The sequence below is a fragment of the Aedes albopictus genome, chromosome 2 (assembly GCF_035046485.1).
Source record: "Aedes albopictus strain Foshan chromosome 2, AalbF5, whole genome shotgun sequence".
Taxonomy (NCBI): domain Eukaryota; kingdom Metazoa; phylum Arthropoda; class Insecta; order Diptera; family Culicidae; genus Aedes; species Aedes albopictus.
Genome location: NC_085137.1, coordinates 452,387,928 through 452,401,690, shown reverse-complemented (window position 1 = coordinate 452,401,690; position 13,763 = coordinate 452,387,928). Strand labels below are relative to the sequence as shown.

Below are 13,763 nucleotides of genomic sequence, written 5' to 3'. Positions count from 1 at the left end.
CCCTGAGGAATTCCTGGAGGAAACTCTGAGGTATTCTTGGAGGAATCTCTGAGGAATTCCTGGAGGAAACTCTGAGGAATTCCAGGAGGAATCTCTGAGGAATTCCTGAAGGCATCCCTTTGGAGTTTCTGTAAGAATCCCTGAGAAATTCCTGAGTAGTTCCTGGAGGAATCCCTGAGGAGTTCCTGGAGGAATCCCTGAGGAGTTCCTGGAGGAATCCCTGAGGAGTTCCTGGAGGAATCCCTGAGGAGTTCCTGGAGGAATCCCTGAGGAGTTCCTGGAGGAATCCCTGAGGAGTTCCTGGAGGAATCCCTGAGGAGTTCCTGGAGGAATCCCTGAGGAGTTCCTGGAGGAATCCCTGAGGAGTTCCTGGAGGAATCCCTGAGGAGTTCCTGGAGGAATCCCTGAGGAGTTCCTGGAGGAGTCCCTGAAAAATTCCTGCAGGAATCCCTGAGGAATTCCTGGAGGAATCCCTGAGGAATTCCTGGAGGAATCCCTGAGGAATTCCTGGAGGAGTCCCTGAGGAATTCCTGGAGGAATCCCTGAGGAATTCCTGGAGGAATCCCTGAAAAATTCATGCAGGAATCCCTGAGGAATTCCTGGAGGAATCGCTGAGGAATTCCTGGAGGAATCCCTGCGGAATTCCTGGAGGAATCCCTGCGGAATTCCTGGAGGAATCCCTGCGGAATTCCTGGAGGAATCCCTGCGGAATTCCTGGAGGAATCCCTGCGGAATTCCTGGAGGAATCCCTGCGGAATTCCTGGAGGAATCCCTGCGGAATTCCTGGAGGAATCCCTGCGGAATTCCTGGAGGAATCCCTGCGGAATTCCTGGAGGAATCCCTGCGGAATTCCTGGAGGAATCCCTGCGGAATTCCTGGAGGAATCCCTGCGGAATTCCTGGAGGAATCCCTGCGGAATTCCTGGAGGAATCCCTGCGGAATTCCTGGAGGAATCCCTGCGGAATTCCTGGAGGAATCCCTGCGGAATTCCTGGAGGAATCCCTGCAGAATTCCTGGAGGGATCCCTGCGGAATTCCTGGAGGAATCCCTGCGGAATTCCTGGAGGAATCCCTGCGGAATTCCTGGAGGAATCCCTGCGGAATTCCTGGAGGAATCCCTGCGGAATTCCTGGAGGAATCCCTGCGGAATTCCTGGAGGAATCCCTGCGGAATTCCTGGAGGAATCCCTGCGGAATTCCTGGAGGAATCCCTGCGGAATTCCTGGAGGAATCCCTGCGGAGTTCCTGGAGGAATCCCTACGGAGTTCCTGGAGGAATCCCTGCGGAATTCCTGGAGGAATCCCTGCGGAATTCCTGGAGGAATCCCTGCGGAATTCCTGGAGGAATCCCTGCGGAATTCCTGGAGGAATCCCTGCGGAATTCCTGGAGGAATCCCTGCGGAATTCCTGGAGGAATCCCTGCGGAATTCCTGGAGGAATCCCTGCGGAATTCCTGGAGGAATCCCTGCGGAATTCCTGGAGGAATCCCTGCGGAATTCCTGGAGGAATCCCTGCGGAATTCCTGGAGGAATCCCTGCGGAATTCCTGGAGGAATCCCTGCGGAATTCCTGGAGGAATCCCTGCGGAATTCCTGGAGGAATCCCTGCGGAATTCCTGGAGGAATCCCTGCGGAATTCCTGGAGGAATCCCTGCGGAATTCCTGGAGGAATCCCTGCGGAATTCCTGGAGGAATCCCTGCGGAATTCCTGGAGGAATCCCTGCGGAATTCCTGGAGGAATCCCTGCGGAATTCCTGGAGGAATCCCTGCGGAATTCCTGGAGGAATCCCTGCGGAATTCCTGGAGGAATCCCTGCGGAATTCCTGGAGGAATCCCTGCGGAATTCCTGGAGGAATCCCTGCGGAATTCCTGGAGGAATCCCTGCGGAATTCCTGGAGGAATCCCTGCGGAATTCCTGGAGGAATCCCTGCGGAATTCCTGGAGGAATCCCTGCGGAATTCCTGGAGGAATCCCTGCGGAATTCCTGGAGGAATCCCTGCGGAATTCCTGGAGGAATCCCTGCGGAATTCCTGGAGGAATCCCTGCGGAATTCCTGGAGGAATTCCTGAGGAGTTCCTGGAGGAATCCCTGAGGAGTTCCTGGAGGAATCCCTGAGGAATTCCTGGAGGAATCCCTGAGGAATTCCAGGAGGAATCCCTGAGGAATCCCTGGAGGAATCCCTGAGGAATTCCTGGAGGAATCCCTGAGGAATTCCTGGAGGAATCCCTGAGGAATTCCTGGAGGAGTCCCTGAAAAATTCCTGCAGGAATCCCTGAGGAATTCCTGGAGGAATCCCTGAGGAATTCCTGGAGGAGTCCCTGAGGAATTCCTGGAGGAATCCCTGAGGAATTCCTGGAGGAATCCCTGAAAAATTCCTGCAGGAATCCCTGAGGAATTCCTGGAGGAATCCCTGAGGAATTCCTGGAGGAATCGCTGAGGAATTCCTGGAGGAATCCCTGAGGAATTCCTGGAGGAATCTCTGAGGAATTCCTGGAGGAATCCCTGAGAAATTCCTGGAGAAATCCCTGAGGAAATCCAGTAGGAATTCCTTAGGAATTCCAGAAGGATACCCTTTGAAATTCTAGATTTCTAGAAGAAATTCCTGGGGAATTTCAGGAGATATTCCTGAGGAATTCCTGGAGAAATTCCTGGGGAATTCCAGGAGAAATTCCAGAGAAATTCCAGGAGGAATTCCTGAGGAATTCCAGGAGGAATTCCTGAGGAATTTCAGGGGGAATTACTGAGGAATTCCAGGGGGAATTCCTGAGGAATTCCTGGGGGAATTCCTGAGGAATTCCTGGAGGAATTCCTGAGGAACTCCTGTAGGAATTCCTGAGGAATTCCTGGAGGAATTCCTGAGGAATTCCTGGAAGAATTCCTGAGGAATTCCTGGAGGAATTCCTGAGGAATTCCTTTAGGAATTCCAGGAGGAATTCCGTGACGAATTGCTGAAATAATTCCCGAGGAATTCCTGGAGGAATCCCTGAGAAACCCCTGGAGGAATCCCTGAGGATTTCCTGGAGGATAGCCTGAGGAAATTGTGGAGGAATCCCTGTGGAATTCCTAGAGAAGTTTCTGTGGAATTCCTAGAAGAATTGCTACAGGAGTTTTTGGGTATTTTTTAGAGGAATTCTTCGGAATTCCTGGAGGAAGTCCTCTGGAAATTCCAGTGAAATTTCTGTGATTATGGGTTAAGGTATGGGTCGTATCTCATAAATGTTTGATAACCTCTGTTCTGTTGGTTATCTATGGCAACCGTAATGAGAAAAATTTCATCATTTCACTTTTACCCATTACAGCTATGACGATCGCTACATGTACCAGATGAGCCCGGCGAACCGTTACGATGACCGATACTATCCGATGTCCACCCGTGGCTACTACGATAACCGCGGGGAGCAGCGAATGCCCGTGGGTGGTGGCTACTATCCCCCAGCGGAAACCGGTGGAATGCGCGGCTACGGCTACCGCGGTAATGGTTACGACAATCTCGATCCACTTTACGAGCAGTACATGACGGCAGCTCGCGGAGGCCTCAGCAACTACAACAACAACCGAGGTAAATGGGCTCTCGCTGTTGCACTGCTTGCTCGAGCCAATCAATTGAGCACGCTTCGTTTACGCTGATAACATTTTGTATGTTTCTAGATCGCTACTATGGAACTTCCGGTGGATATGGTGGCTACGGAGCGTACGATCACAAGAACTTCCGGCCGTGGGACGAAACGTACAGGTACTATTATGATTATCGCAAATGAGCCAGCAAATCAAAAACAGACCAAGAGAGAGATAAATCAAAGAGTCTAACATGTTTCAAATCCAACAGCTTCTGCTTAGGCTTGGCAGCGTGCTTAAATCTAATCCAGCTTGAGAATAAAAATTTTGTACAAATAATGCTTCGAGAAAACATTTTCTACCGGCTTAAAAGTGCAGCTTTTCGCTTCCTATAATCCCCAAAAGCTTATCCCATTTTCTAGGGCGTGTGCACGTGGATGCTTTTCACCGGCAGCCATAACGGTCTGAAAGACGACCCGACCCCACCGGCTTTTAGTTCTTTTCTTTTTAGCGATCCGTTTTCCCACAATGAGTGGCCGTTGGTCGCCGATACCTACCGGTCGGTGTGCTATCACTACGTAGGTCTAAAACGAAGTATCATGTATTAACGACGACGGTTTCCTTTGCGGGATCGCCGGAAAGGAGTTGCTGGTGTATGTTTTTTATTAGTCATAAGAGACTGCGAAGGTTGAGCGGATGATACACCCTCCCGGAAATTGGAGCGGTTTTGCGGACTTCTTACGGTTGTTTATTGCTAGAAGGGAAGCAAGTTTATAGGCGAAACACTATGTATGATGGAAAAGGTGGCAACCATGAAAGGTTAAGTGTGAAAATGTATTTGATCATTAGGTGCCGAATATGTTTTGTTTGGAATTGTTCCCTTGAGAACGAGTTTGAATACATGTGTGATACTAGAAAAAAAAAGTTGACTGAAATTGCTGCCCTCTTCAACAATAAGGAGCTGATACGATTGATGTACATTCTCTGATTGATGTATATTCTAACTACAGTCACAAGTGAGGATTTGTAAGACTTTTCATGTCAAAATCTCTCAATATTAAAATGTTTTTCGAATATGGTATCTAAAAGAAAAATGCAGAGTTTGGAATTTCATCGCAAGCAACTGAGTGGTCTAGCTCAGTTTGTGCTACACTCAACGAGTAGGGGAAATGGGGGTAAAATAAACACCCTAAGTGTTTGGCGTCCTTTTCAATGGAAATATTGTAAAATCTTCATGTTTTACCATGTAATATCGTATATGGTATAATGTTCTAAACATTCTATAATAAAAAAAATGCTTAAAACTACAGTTTTCTTCATTTTTTTTCGATTTCAAAAAAATGCTAGAAAACCGAGTAGCGAAAAACACTGAGGGTAAAATGAACACATATTTAAAAGTTAATTTAAACGTGTAATTTCGATATTTTCAATTGCATGTCAGTAAAATTGATGTAAATTGTATGTGCTACGATTTTGAAACTTCTTATATAAAGTTTGCAATGTACTGAAATAATTATTTGAAAAAAATTTACTAAAACAGGCGTATTTTCTAATAACAATCTTATATTGTTGAAGTAAGATATGTTTTCTTAACTTTTTACTCTATTTATGTAACGATATACGTTAGAGATTTCAGTATATTGAGTTTGAATAAAATCTTGTAAAAATTATATAAAGTTTGAACCAACTGTTCATTTTACCCCTAAGCTCTGTTTGTTTGAAAGTTACTTCTAAAATTTTATTAAAAATAGGCCACTGCACTGTTTTGATTTTGTATGGGATTTTGACGTTTCTTGGCCTTGTTGTTTACAAAATTTCTGTAAGAGTGAAAGAGAAGGAGAGAATTTCATGCGGTGCCCTATAATAACTAGTTTTTCCTTCACTAAATACAGGGTGTTGGGTTCCTTACCCAGAATATTTCAGGGGGTGATTAAGGATGATATTTGATGAAAAAAATTGTTCTACGCATATGGTCAAATCTCAACCATTACGGAGTTATTGAACTTTTCACGATTTTGACAATGCTTTTAATAAAACGACAATAACATGAAAACGGTTTAACTTATTCAAGATCTCTCAGCACCGTTTGAAAGATTATGAAATTTGCTATTGAACGTCATCTTCGAACATGCAAGTTTTTGTTACTTACACACTTTTTAAGAGCAAATAAGTGAAAAGTAAGTGAATTTTTAACTGTTTTTGTCGATTTGCTCTAAAAAATGCGTAATTAACTTATTTTCTTCCTTAGACAAAGTTGAGCGCCTTGAAATGCCCTACAATTCGTTCTTTGACACCAAACTCCTAACTCTTGTCATTTCTCTGCAATTTTGATTTGAATGCACAGTTTTGCATCATAAATTTGCTTCAGCAAGTGCATTAGAATTTAGCTCTCTTGACCCCACTGTGACAGCGAAACTAGCGTCATGTTTACTTCGCGCACAGGGCTACTTGATTCCCCGCGCCGAACAACAACAGCATGGCGCGCTGGCGCATGAGTGAAAAGAACGACGCCGCTCGCTGTGTGTTCGGCAAGGTGTTCAGTTGAATCAGTTGAATGCTTTTTGTAGTCCCGATGATTCTGGGAAGCTCATGATAATTTCGGGACGAGTGTTGGATTTTGGTAGACAGTAACTGAGAGGCTTGGTTAGGCTGTGTTATTATTCCAGCATCCTCTTGGAGGATGAGAAACATCAGAATAAAACTGTTGTTGTCAATACCTAGGGTTCGCGATGATTTTAATAGTGAGCTGGTGATCCCGGAAGGAACCTTGTTAGCTATAAAGTAACTTTACTCCAGCTTTGAGCACATAGTACAGCACAATCTTCGTCGGTCTTGGACGCTGTTGCTCCTGTTTCCCCGAACATTTAATAATTCTCAGGTATTTTTCAACCACGTGTAGCCAGCACGTTCGTAGACGTCCATGTAGTCACCGACCATTACCTGGTTCCATGCTGAATATTGTTTTCGTTATTATTCTTTCTTTTGACATTCGCACTACGTGCCCAGCCCACTGAAGTCTGCCGTAATTTATTCGTTTCTCAATACTCCGTTTTGATGAAGTAGGTTGATCTTGATCGAAGTTGCTGCTTCCTGCTCTAACTCATTCGTCAAACAAATAGGTAAGAGCAGGATGTAGCATCTTCGATCATATTCAATCTATCTCATTAAACATGATTAATATTCGCAGCATTTTGTGCTCTGTCTCTACTCGGGACCTTGTGGTTTTGGTCAAGTTTCAAAAGCAACTAAGCAATGCTCAGAAACTCGAAGTGGAAAATTACTGATTTTGGTTGTATTGAATGAAGTGCTTGCAGAAATTTCTCGATTTCTTTCAGAAGAATTTGTGCAGATCATAGTCTGAGAGTGTTTACCAAACTTATTTATGAGCTGCTCTGCGAACATTGGTTTAGACCTCGCTCAAGTATTCACAGTCGCAATTGAGGTAGCTAATGGTTGGAAAATTCTGTAGGGGATGTTTCAGTAATTCTAACAGGAGTTCTTTTAACGATGTCTCCAGCAGTTTCTTCGAGAATTCATCCAAAAATTACTTAGGAATTTTTGTAAGGGGTTTTAAGAGGTTCCACAAAGAATTATTCCGTGAGTTCATTTGAAGTTTAGTCAGGATTTCTTTTCTAAGAACATTTTTCAGGAAAATCATTTGGATGTTCATCTGAGAATTCTTGTAGAAGGAACTAGGAATTTCTTGCAGAACATCCTTCGGATTTGTTTTTTAAGAGTTTTTAGACAATTTATCCTGAAATCATTTGATTAATTCTGCAGAAGTTTCTCCGAAAGTATCTACAAAAATTCAATTAGGGATAATTTTATTAGCTTCTTTGGAGGAATTCCCACAGGAGTTTCTCCGGAAATTCTTTCAGGGATTCCTCCAAAAGATAGCTCCAGGAATTCCCTCAGAGATACCTCTACAATAACTTTGGAGATTGTTCCAGATTTCCTCCAGAGATTTCTCCAGAAACTTCTCCAGAGATGCCTCTAGGGATTCCTCCAAGAATTTCTCAAAAGACTCCAAAGCAATTTCTCTAGGGATCACTACAGGAATTACTGCAAAATTTTCTCCGGAAATACGTTTAGAGATTCCTCCAGAATTCCACTGAAAGCTTCCGCCGGAATGCCTCTAGAGATTCCTCCAAGAATTTCTCCAGGGATTCTATGAGTTTTTTTTATCCAGGGCTTAGTCCAGGAATTCCTGCAGAATTTCCTCCAGAAATTCCTGCAAAACTTCCTCCAGGAATTCCTCCAGGATTCCCTTAAAGATTCCTTCAGGAAATTCTCTAGGAATTCCGCAGAGCAATTTCTCCAGCAATTTCTTTAGGGATTACTACATGGATTCTTTCACGAATTCCTCGAGGAGTTTCAGCAAAATTTCGTGCAGGAATTCTTCTAGGGATTTCTCCAGAATTCCCCTTAAAGTTCCTCCAGGAATGCCTCTAGGAATCCGCCAGAAATTCTTCCAGGAACTCCTCCAGGAATTCCTTCAAGGATTCCTCCAGAAACTTCGTAAGTGATATATCCAGGAATACCTGTATGAATTCTTCAGAAATTTCTCTAAGGACTTCTTCAAGGATTGCTCCAGAAATTCAACAGTATTTTTTCAGCAATTCCTACATCAATTTCTCCAATGATGCCTCCAGGTATTCCTCCAGGGATTGCTCCAGAGATTTAGTCAGTAATTGATGCAGGCATTTTTAAAGTAATTCCTTTAAAATATCTCTAGGAACTCTGCCAGGGATTACTTCAGGAGTTCGCTCAGAAATTCCTCCGATGATTTCTTTAAGAATTTCTCTAAAAAATTTCTCCAGGAATTCTTGGATTGCTTAAGGAATTCCTTCAGAATTTCCTCCAGAAATTTATCCAGGGATTCCTCCGGGAATTCCTCCAGGGATTCCTACGAAAACTCTTCCTCCAGGGATTTTATCAGGAATACCTTCAAGAGATTCCTTCACTAGTATTCCATGGATTCCACAAAGCAACCTCCAGGAAATCCTTCAGGGATTTCTTCAGCAATTCCTTTAGAGATTTTCCAGGAATTTCATCAGAGATTTCCCCAGGATTCCCTTCAGGGATTCTATCAGAAACTCTCCCAAGGATTTCTCCACAGTTTTTTTTTTAAAGTTTCCTCCAGAAATTGCTTCAGTAATTTCTCAAAGACTTCAAAATTTCTTACATTTTGTTCAGGAGTTCCTCCAGAGATTTTTCCACGAGCTGCTCCAGAGATTACTTCAGCTTTTTACCAACAGAATTTATTCTAAGAATTCTTTCAGAGATTCCTTTAGGAACTTGTCCGGAGTTTCCTACAGGAATACCTCAGAGAACTTCTCCTGGGATTCCTCCAGAAATTCCCTCAAAGTTTCCTTTACAAATTCATCCAGTAATTTCTTCAAGAATTCCTTCAGGAATTTCTACAGAAAGTGCTTCAGAGGTTTCTCCAAGTTTCCTCCCTAGATTCCTCCAGTAATTCGTCCAGAGATTTCCTCACGACTTTTTCGAATAATTCGTGCAAGGATTCCTCCAGAAATTCCACCAACGATGCCTCCTGAGATTCCTTTAGGAATTCCTACAGGAATTCCAAAGTTTCCTCCACAAATTCTCCCAAGGCTTTCTTCACGAATTCCTCCAGTAATACCACCTGGGTTTCCTCCACCGATTCCTCCATGGATTCTTCTAAGAAATCCGGGGAATTCTCCAGGTATTCCTTCAAGGGTTTCTCCAGGCATTTCGCCAGTGATTACACCAGAAATTCCTACAAGGATTCTTTACATTTTCCTCTAGAGAGTTCTCGAAGAACTCCAAAGGAGCAATTTCTACAGAAATTGCAACAGGAACTCCTGCAGAAATTTTTCTTGTAATTCCTGCAGAATTTCCTCCAGGAATTCCTGCAGAAGTTCCTCCAAAAATGCGTCTACGGATTCCTCCAGAAATAGTCTAAAAGCTCTTTCAGGAATGCCTCTAGGAATTCCTCCAAGCATTCCTCTAGCAATTTCTTTGGAGATTTCAACATGAATTCCTTCTGATATTCCTCCAAAAGTACCGGCAGAATTTTGTGCAGGAATTTCTCTAGGGATACTTCCAGAATTTCCCTTAAAGTTCCTCCAGGAATGCCTCTAGGGAATCCTCCAGAAATTCATCCAGGGACTCCTCCAGGAATTCCTTCGAGGATTCCTCCAGAAATTTCGTAAGAGATTCCTCCAGGAATACCTGCATGATTTTTTTCGAGAAATTTCCTTCCCAGGAATCCATTGAAAATGTCTCTAAAGGCTTCTGCAAGGATTGCCCCAGAATTTTAACAGTGATTTTTCAGCAATTCCTACATCAATTTCTACAGTGATGCTTCGAGGTATTCCTCCAGAGATTGCTCCAGAGATTTTGTCAGTAACTCTTCCAAGCATTCTTCTGAAAATTCCTTAAAAGATTTCTCCAGCAACTCTCCTAGGGATTACTTCAGGAGTTCCCTCAGGAATTCTTTTGACGATTTCTATGGGAATTTCTCTAAGAATTTCTCCAGGAGTTTCTCTTGGGATTTCTAAGGGAATTTCTCCAGAGATTTCTACGGAAATTCCTCCTCCAAGGATCCTTCACTAATTTTTCCATGAATCTCTCAAGGAAATCTTCTAGGAATTCCTCCAGGGATTCAATGAGGAATTTCTCCAATTCATACTTCCACAGTTATCCCTGAAAGAATTCCTGGAGAAATCCCAAGAGAAGTTCTTTGAGTTATCCCTGGAGGAAACTCTGGAGGAGTTCCTTGAGGACTCTTTGAAAGAATTCCTGGAAGAATCTCTTCTGGAGGAATAACCGAAGTAATCTAGTAATCTCTAAAGCACTTTCTGGAAGAATCCCTGGAAAAACTCCTAAAGCAAACTCCGAAGGAATGCCTGAAAATTTTCCTGGAAAAATATTAGAAGGAATCCCTGGACGAATCTATGGAGAAATGTTTGGAAGAATCCCTGAAAAAAAAAATAACTGGTGAAATTCCTAGAAGAGCCTCTGGCGAAATAGACAACATAATTCCTAGAGGATTTTTTTTGGAATCTTTGGAAGAATGCGTGGAAGAACATCTGTAATTCCAGGAAAAAAATCCTGAAGTAGACCCTGGGGCTCACTCTACAGGAGTCTCTGGAGGAATTCATGCAGTAATCTCTGTTACAATCCTTGGAGGAACTCTGGAGAAATCCTTGAAGGAAATCTAGAAGCAATCCCTGGATAAATTTTTGGGGGAATCCCTGGAGGAACTTGTGAGGACAAATTTGGAAGAAACCTTGGAAGAATCCCTGGAGTAAAAACAAAAGGAATGTCTAAAAAATATCTCTGAAAGAATTCCTAGAGGAATTCCTGAAGGAATGCCTAGAGGGATCCAGAAGTAATACATGGAGCATTCTTTGAAGGAATACTTGGAGGATTCCATGAAGGAATTCCTAGAAAAATTCCTGATGGAGTTCCTAGAGGAATCCCTGGAGGAATCTCTGCAGGAATCCGTGGGGGGATTTATGCAGGAATTCGTGGAGGAATTACTGAAGGAATCCCAGGTGAAATTTCTGGAGGCATCTAATTTAGGAAATTACTGAAGGAAAACCTGTAGGTAATAACCAAGAAATCCAGGGAGGAAACCTGGAAAAATCCCTGGAGAACCTTCTAGAGGAAACCCTGAAGGAATTCTTGGACAAATTCCTGGGGGAATTTGTGAAAAAAAAATTGGAGGAAAATTATAAAGAATCCCTGTAGGAATTTATGGTGTAATCACTGGAGAAATGCATGGAGAAATCCTGGAAGGAATGCCTTGAGCATTCCTTGACGGAATTCTTAGAAGAATCCATGGAGGAATCTGTGGAGGGAACCCTGGAGGTATTCCTGGAGGAATTCGTGAAGAAAGCCTTGGGAGAATTCGTGGAGGAAACTTTGGAATTCCTGTAGGAGTTCCTGGAGGAATCCCTGAAGGATTCTCAGGAGGCATCCCTGGTGGGATTTCTGGAGGAATCCGTGGACGAATTATTCGGAAAACTCGTGAGGAAATCTCTGGACGAATTACTGGAGAAACCCCTGAAGGAATTAATCAAGGCATCCAGGGAGAAAACATGGAGAAATCTCTGGAGCACTTTCTGGAGGAATCCCTGAAGGAATTCTTGAAGAAATTACTGGAGGAATTTGTAAAGGAAACATTGGAGGAATTTCTGGAGGAATCCCAGGAGAAGTTCTCTGAGGTTCTCCTGGAGGAAATTTCGAAGAAGTTCCTAAAGGAATTTCTGAAAGAATTCCTAGAATAATTTCTGTTGATAAATTGAAAAGTTATCACTGGTGCAGCTCCTGGAAGAATCTCTAGAGGAACTCCTGAACGAAATTTTAAAGGAATTCCTGTAGAAAGTCTTGGAGAAATAACTGAAGGAATTTCTGGAGGAAATTTTGGAAAAATCCCTGGAGAAGTCTTTGGAAGAGTTTCCGATAGAATTTCTTCAGGGAATTCCTGGGGAAACCCCTGAAGAAATTCCTGGAGGAATCTCTAAAGGAATTGCTGAAGGAGTCTCTGGAGGAATTCCTGAAGGAATCTGTAATGGATTTGCTGAAGTAATCCCATGTGGAATTTCTGAAGAAATCCCATGAGAAGTTTCTGAAGGATTCGAGGAATTCGTGGAGGAATCACTGGAGGATTTTATAGAGGAATTTCAGGAATTCCAGGAATTTCTTCAGGGATTCCTCCGGGAATTCCTCCAGGGTTTCCTACGAAAATTCTTCCTCCAGAGATTCTATCAGGAATACCTTCAAGATATTCCTTCACTAGTATTCTATGGATCCCTCAAAGAAATCCTTCAGGAATTTATCCAGAGAATCTCTGGGAATCTCTGAAGGGATTCCTGGAATAATCTCTGCTGGAAGAATAACTGGAGTAATCCCTGGTGCAGTTTCTGGAAGAATATCTGGAAAAACTCCTGAGGTAATCCCCGGAGAAAACCTGGCGAATTCCCTGAAGGAATCCCAAGAGTATTCCCTTGAAGAATTTGAGAACCTTCCTAATGAATCGCGTTGGGAACAACTCGCTGATGTAGTGTTTGGGGTCAATAATACCCAATGCACAACAAGGAAAGAATCTCTTGAGGAATCCTTGGAGGAATTCAAGTAGTAATTTCTGGTGTAATTACTGGAGGAATGCTTTGAAAAATCCCTGGAGGAATTCCTGGATGAATCTCCGGAGAAATTACTGGAAAAATTTCTGAAGTTATCTTTGGAGGAAACCTGAAGAATTCCTTAAGGAATTCTTGAGAGTAATCCCTGGAAGAATTTGTCAGCCTTCCTTCTGAACTTCTGAAAGAATTAATCGAAGAATCCCTGGAGGACACCTAGAGGAAACCCTGGAAGAATCCCTGAAAGAATTCATGGAGCAATTCCTTGAAGAATTGCTGGAAGAATTCATGGAGGAATCCTATAGAGAATTCCAGAAGGAATGCATGAAGGAATCCTTGGAGAAATCCCTGGAGAGATCCCTGGACGAATTTGTTGAGAATTCCTTGAAATAAATCCCGAAGGAATTTATACGAATACCTAGAGGATTAATTCAGAAAGAATCCCTGAAGCACTTTGTGGAGAAATGCCTGGAGAAATTTGAGGAAAAATCCCTGGAGGAATTTATGGATGAATCACTGAAGAAATTCCTTGTAGGAATGCAAGGAGGAATCTCTGGAGATATTTCTAGAATTATTCCTAGAGAAATTTCTAGAGAAATCGTCAGAGATTTTTTTAGAATATTATCTTTGAGGAATTTCAGTAGGATTCTCTGAAGGATATTCCTTGAGAAGCTCCCTGTAGAATTGGCTGTCAGAATTCTTGGAGGAATTTTGGAGGAATCCAGAGATTTACTCTGGAAGAATTCTTGAAGCAATCTTTGGAGGAATGTCTGGAGGAATCTCTGGAGAAATTTCCGGAGGAACTCCTGCAGGAGTTTCCATAGATGCTAATGAAGTTATTCCTAATTGAACTTTTCGGAGACACTTTTATAGAATTTTTCGAATAAAAATCCTACAAGTACCTATTTGTATAAATTCTTCAAAGATTTTTTCAAGAATTTCGTCAGATAATCCACTAGCGCTTTTTTAACAAATTCATGAAGAAAATTTTCCAGATTTTTGTTCCAAGTATTTCTCCAGGGATTTCTCCAAGGATTGTTCCAGGGATTTCTCAAGGGATTCTTCCAGGAAATTCTCCGGAA

The 13,763-nt window shown here is 42.7% G+C and overlaps 2 protein-coding genes across 4 annotated transcripts in view; both read left to right on the top strand.

Annotated features, from left to right (window-relative positions):
- The window catches only part of LOC134288597 (uncharacterized), a 385,031-nt gene that overhangs the window by 163,515 nt on the left and 207,753 nt on the right, over positions 1-13,763 (top strand). The gene's annotated exons all lie outside the window — the stretch shown is intronic.
- The window catches only part of LOC115255807 (prisilkin-39), a 216,563-nt gene that overhangs the window by 110,531 nt on the left and 92,269 nt on the right, over positions 1-13,763 (top strand). For all 3 annotated transcript variants that reach the window (XM_029853983.2, XM_062853893.1, XM_029853987.2), the window contains 2 exons: positions 3,295-3,554; positions 3,644-3,728. In XM_029853983.2, coding sequence (XP_029709843.2) covers positions 3,295-3,554; positions 3,644-3,728 — 345 coding nt within the window. The remainder of the gene's footprint in view (positions 1-3,294; positions 3,555-3,643; positions 3,729-13,763) is intronic.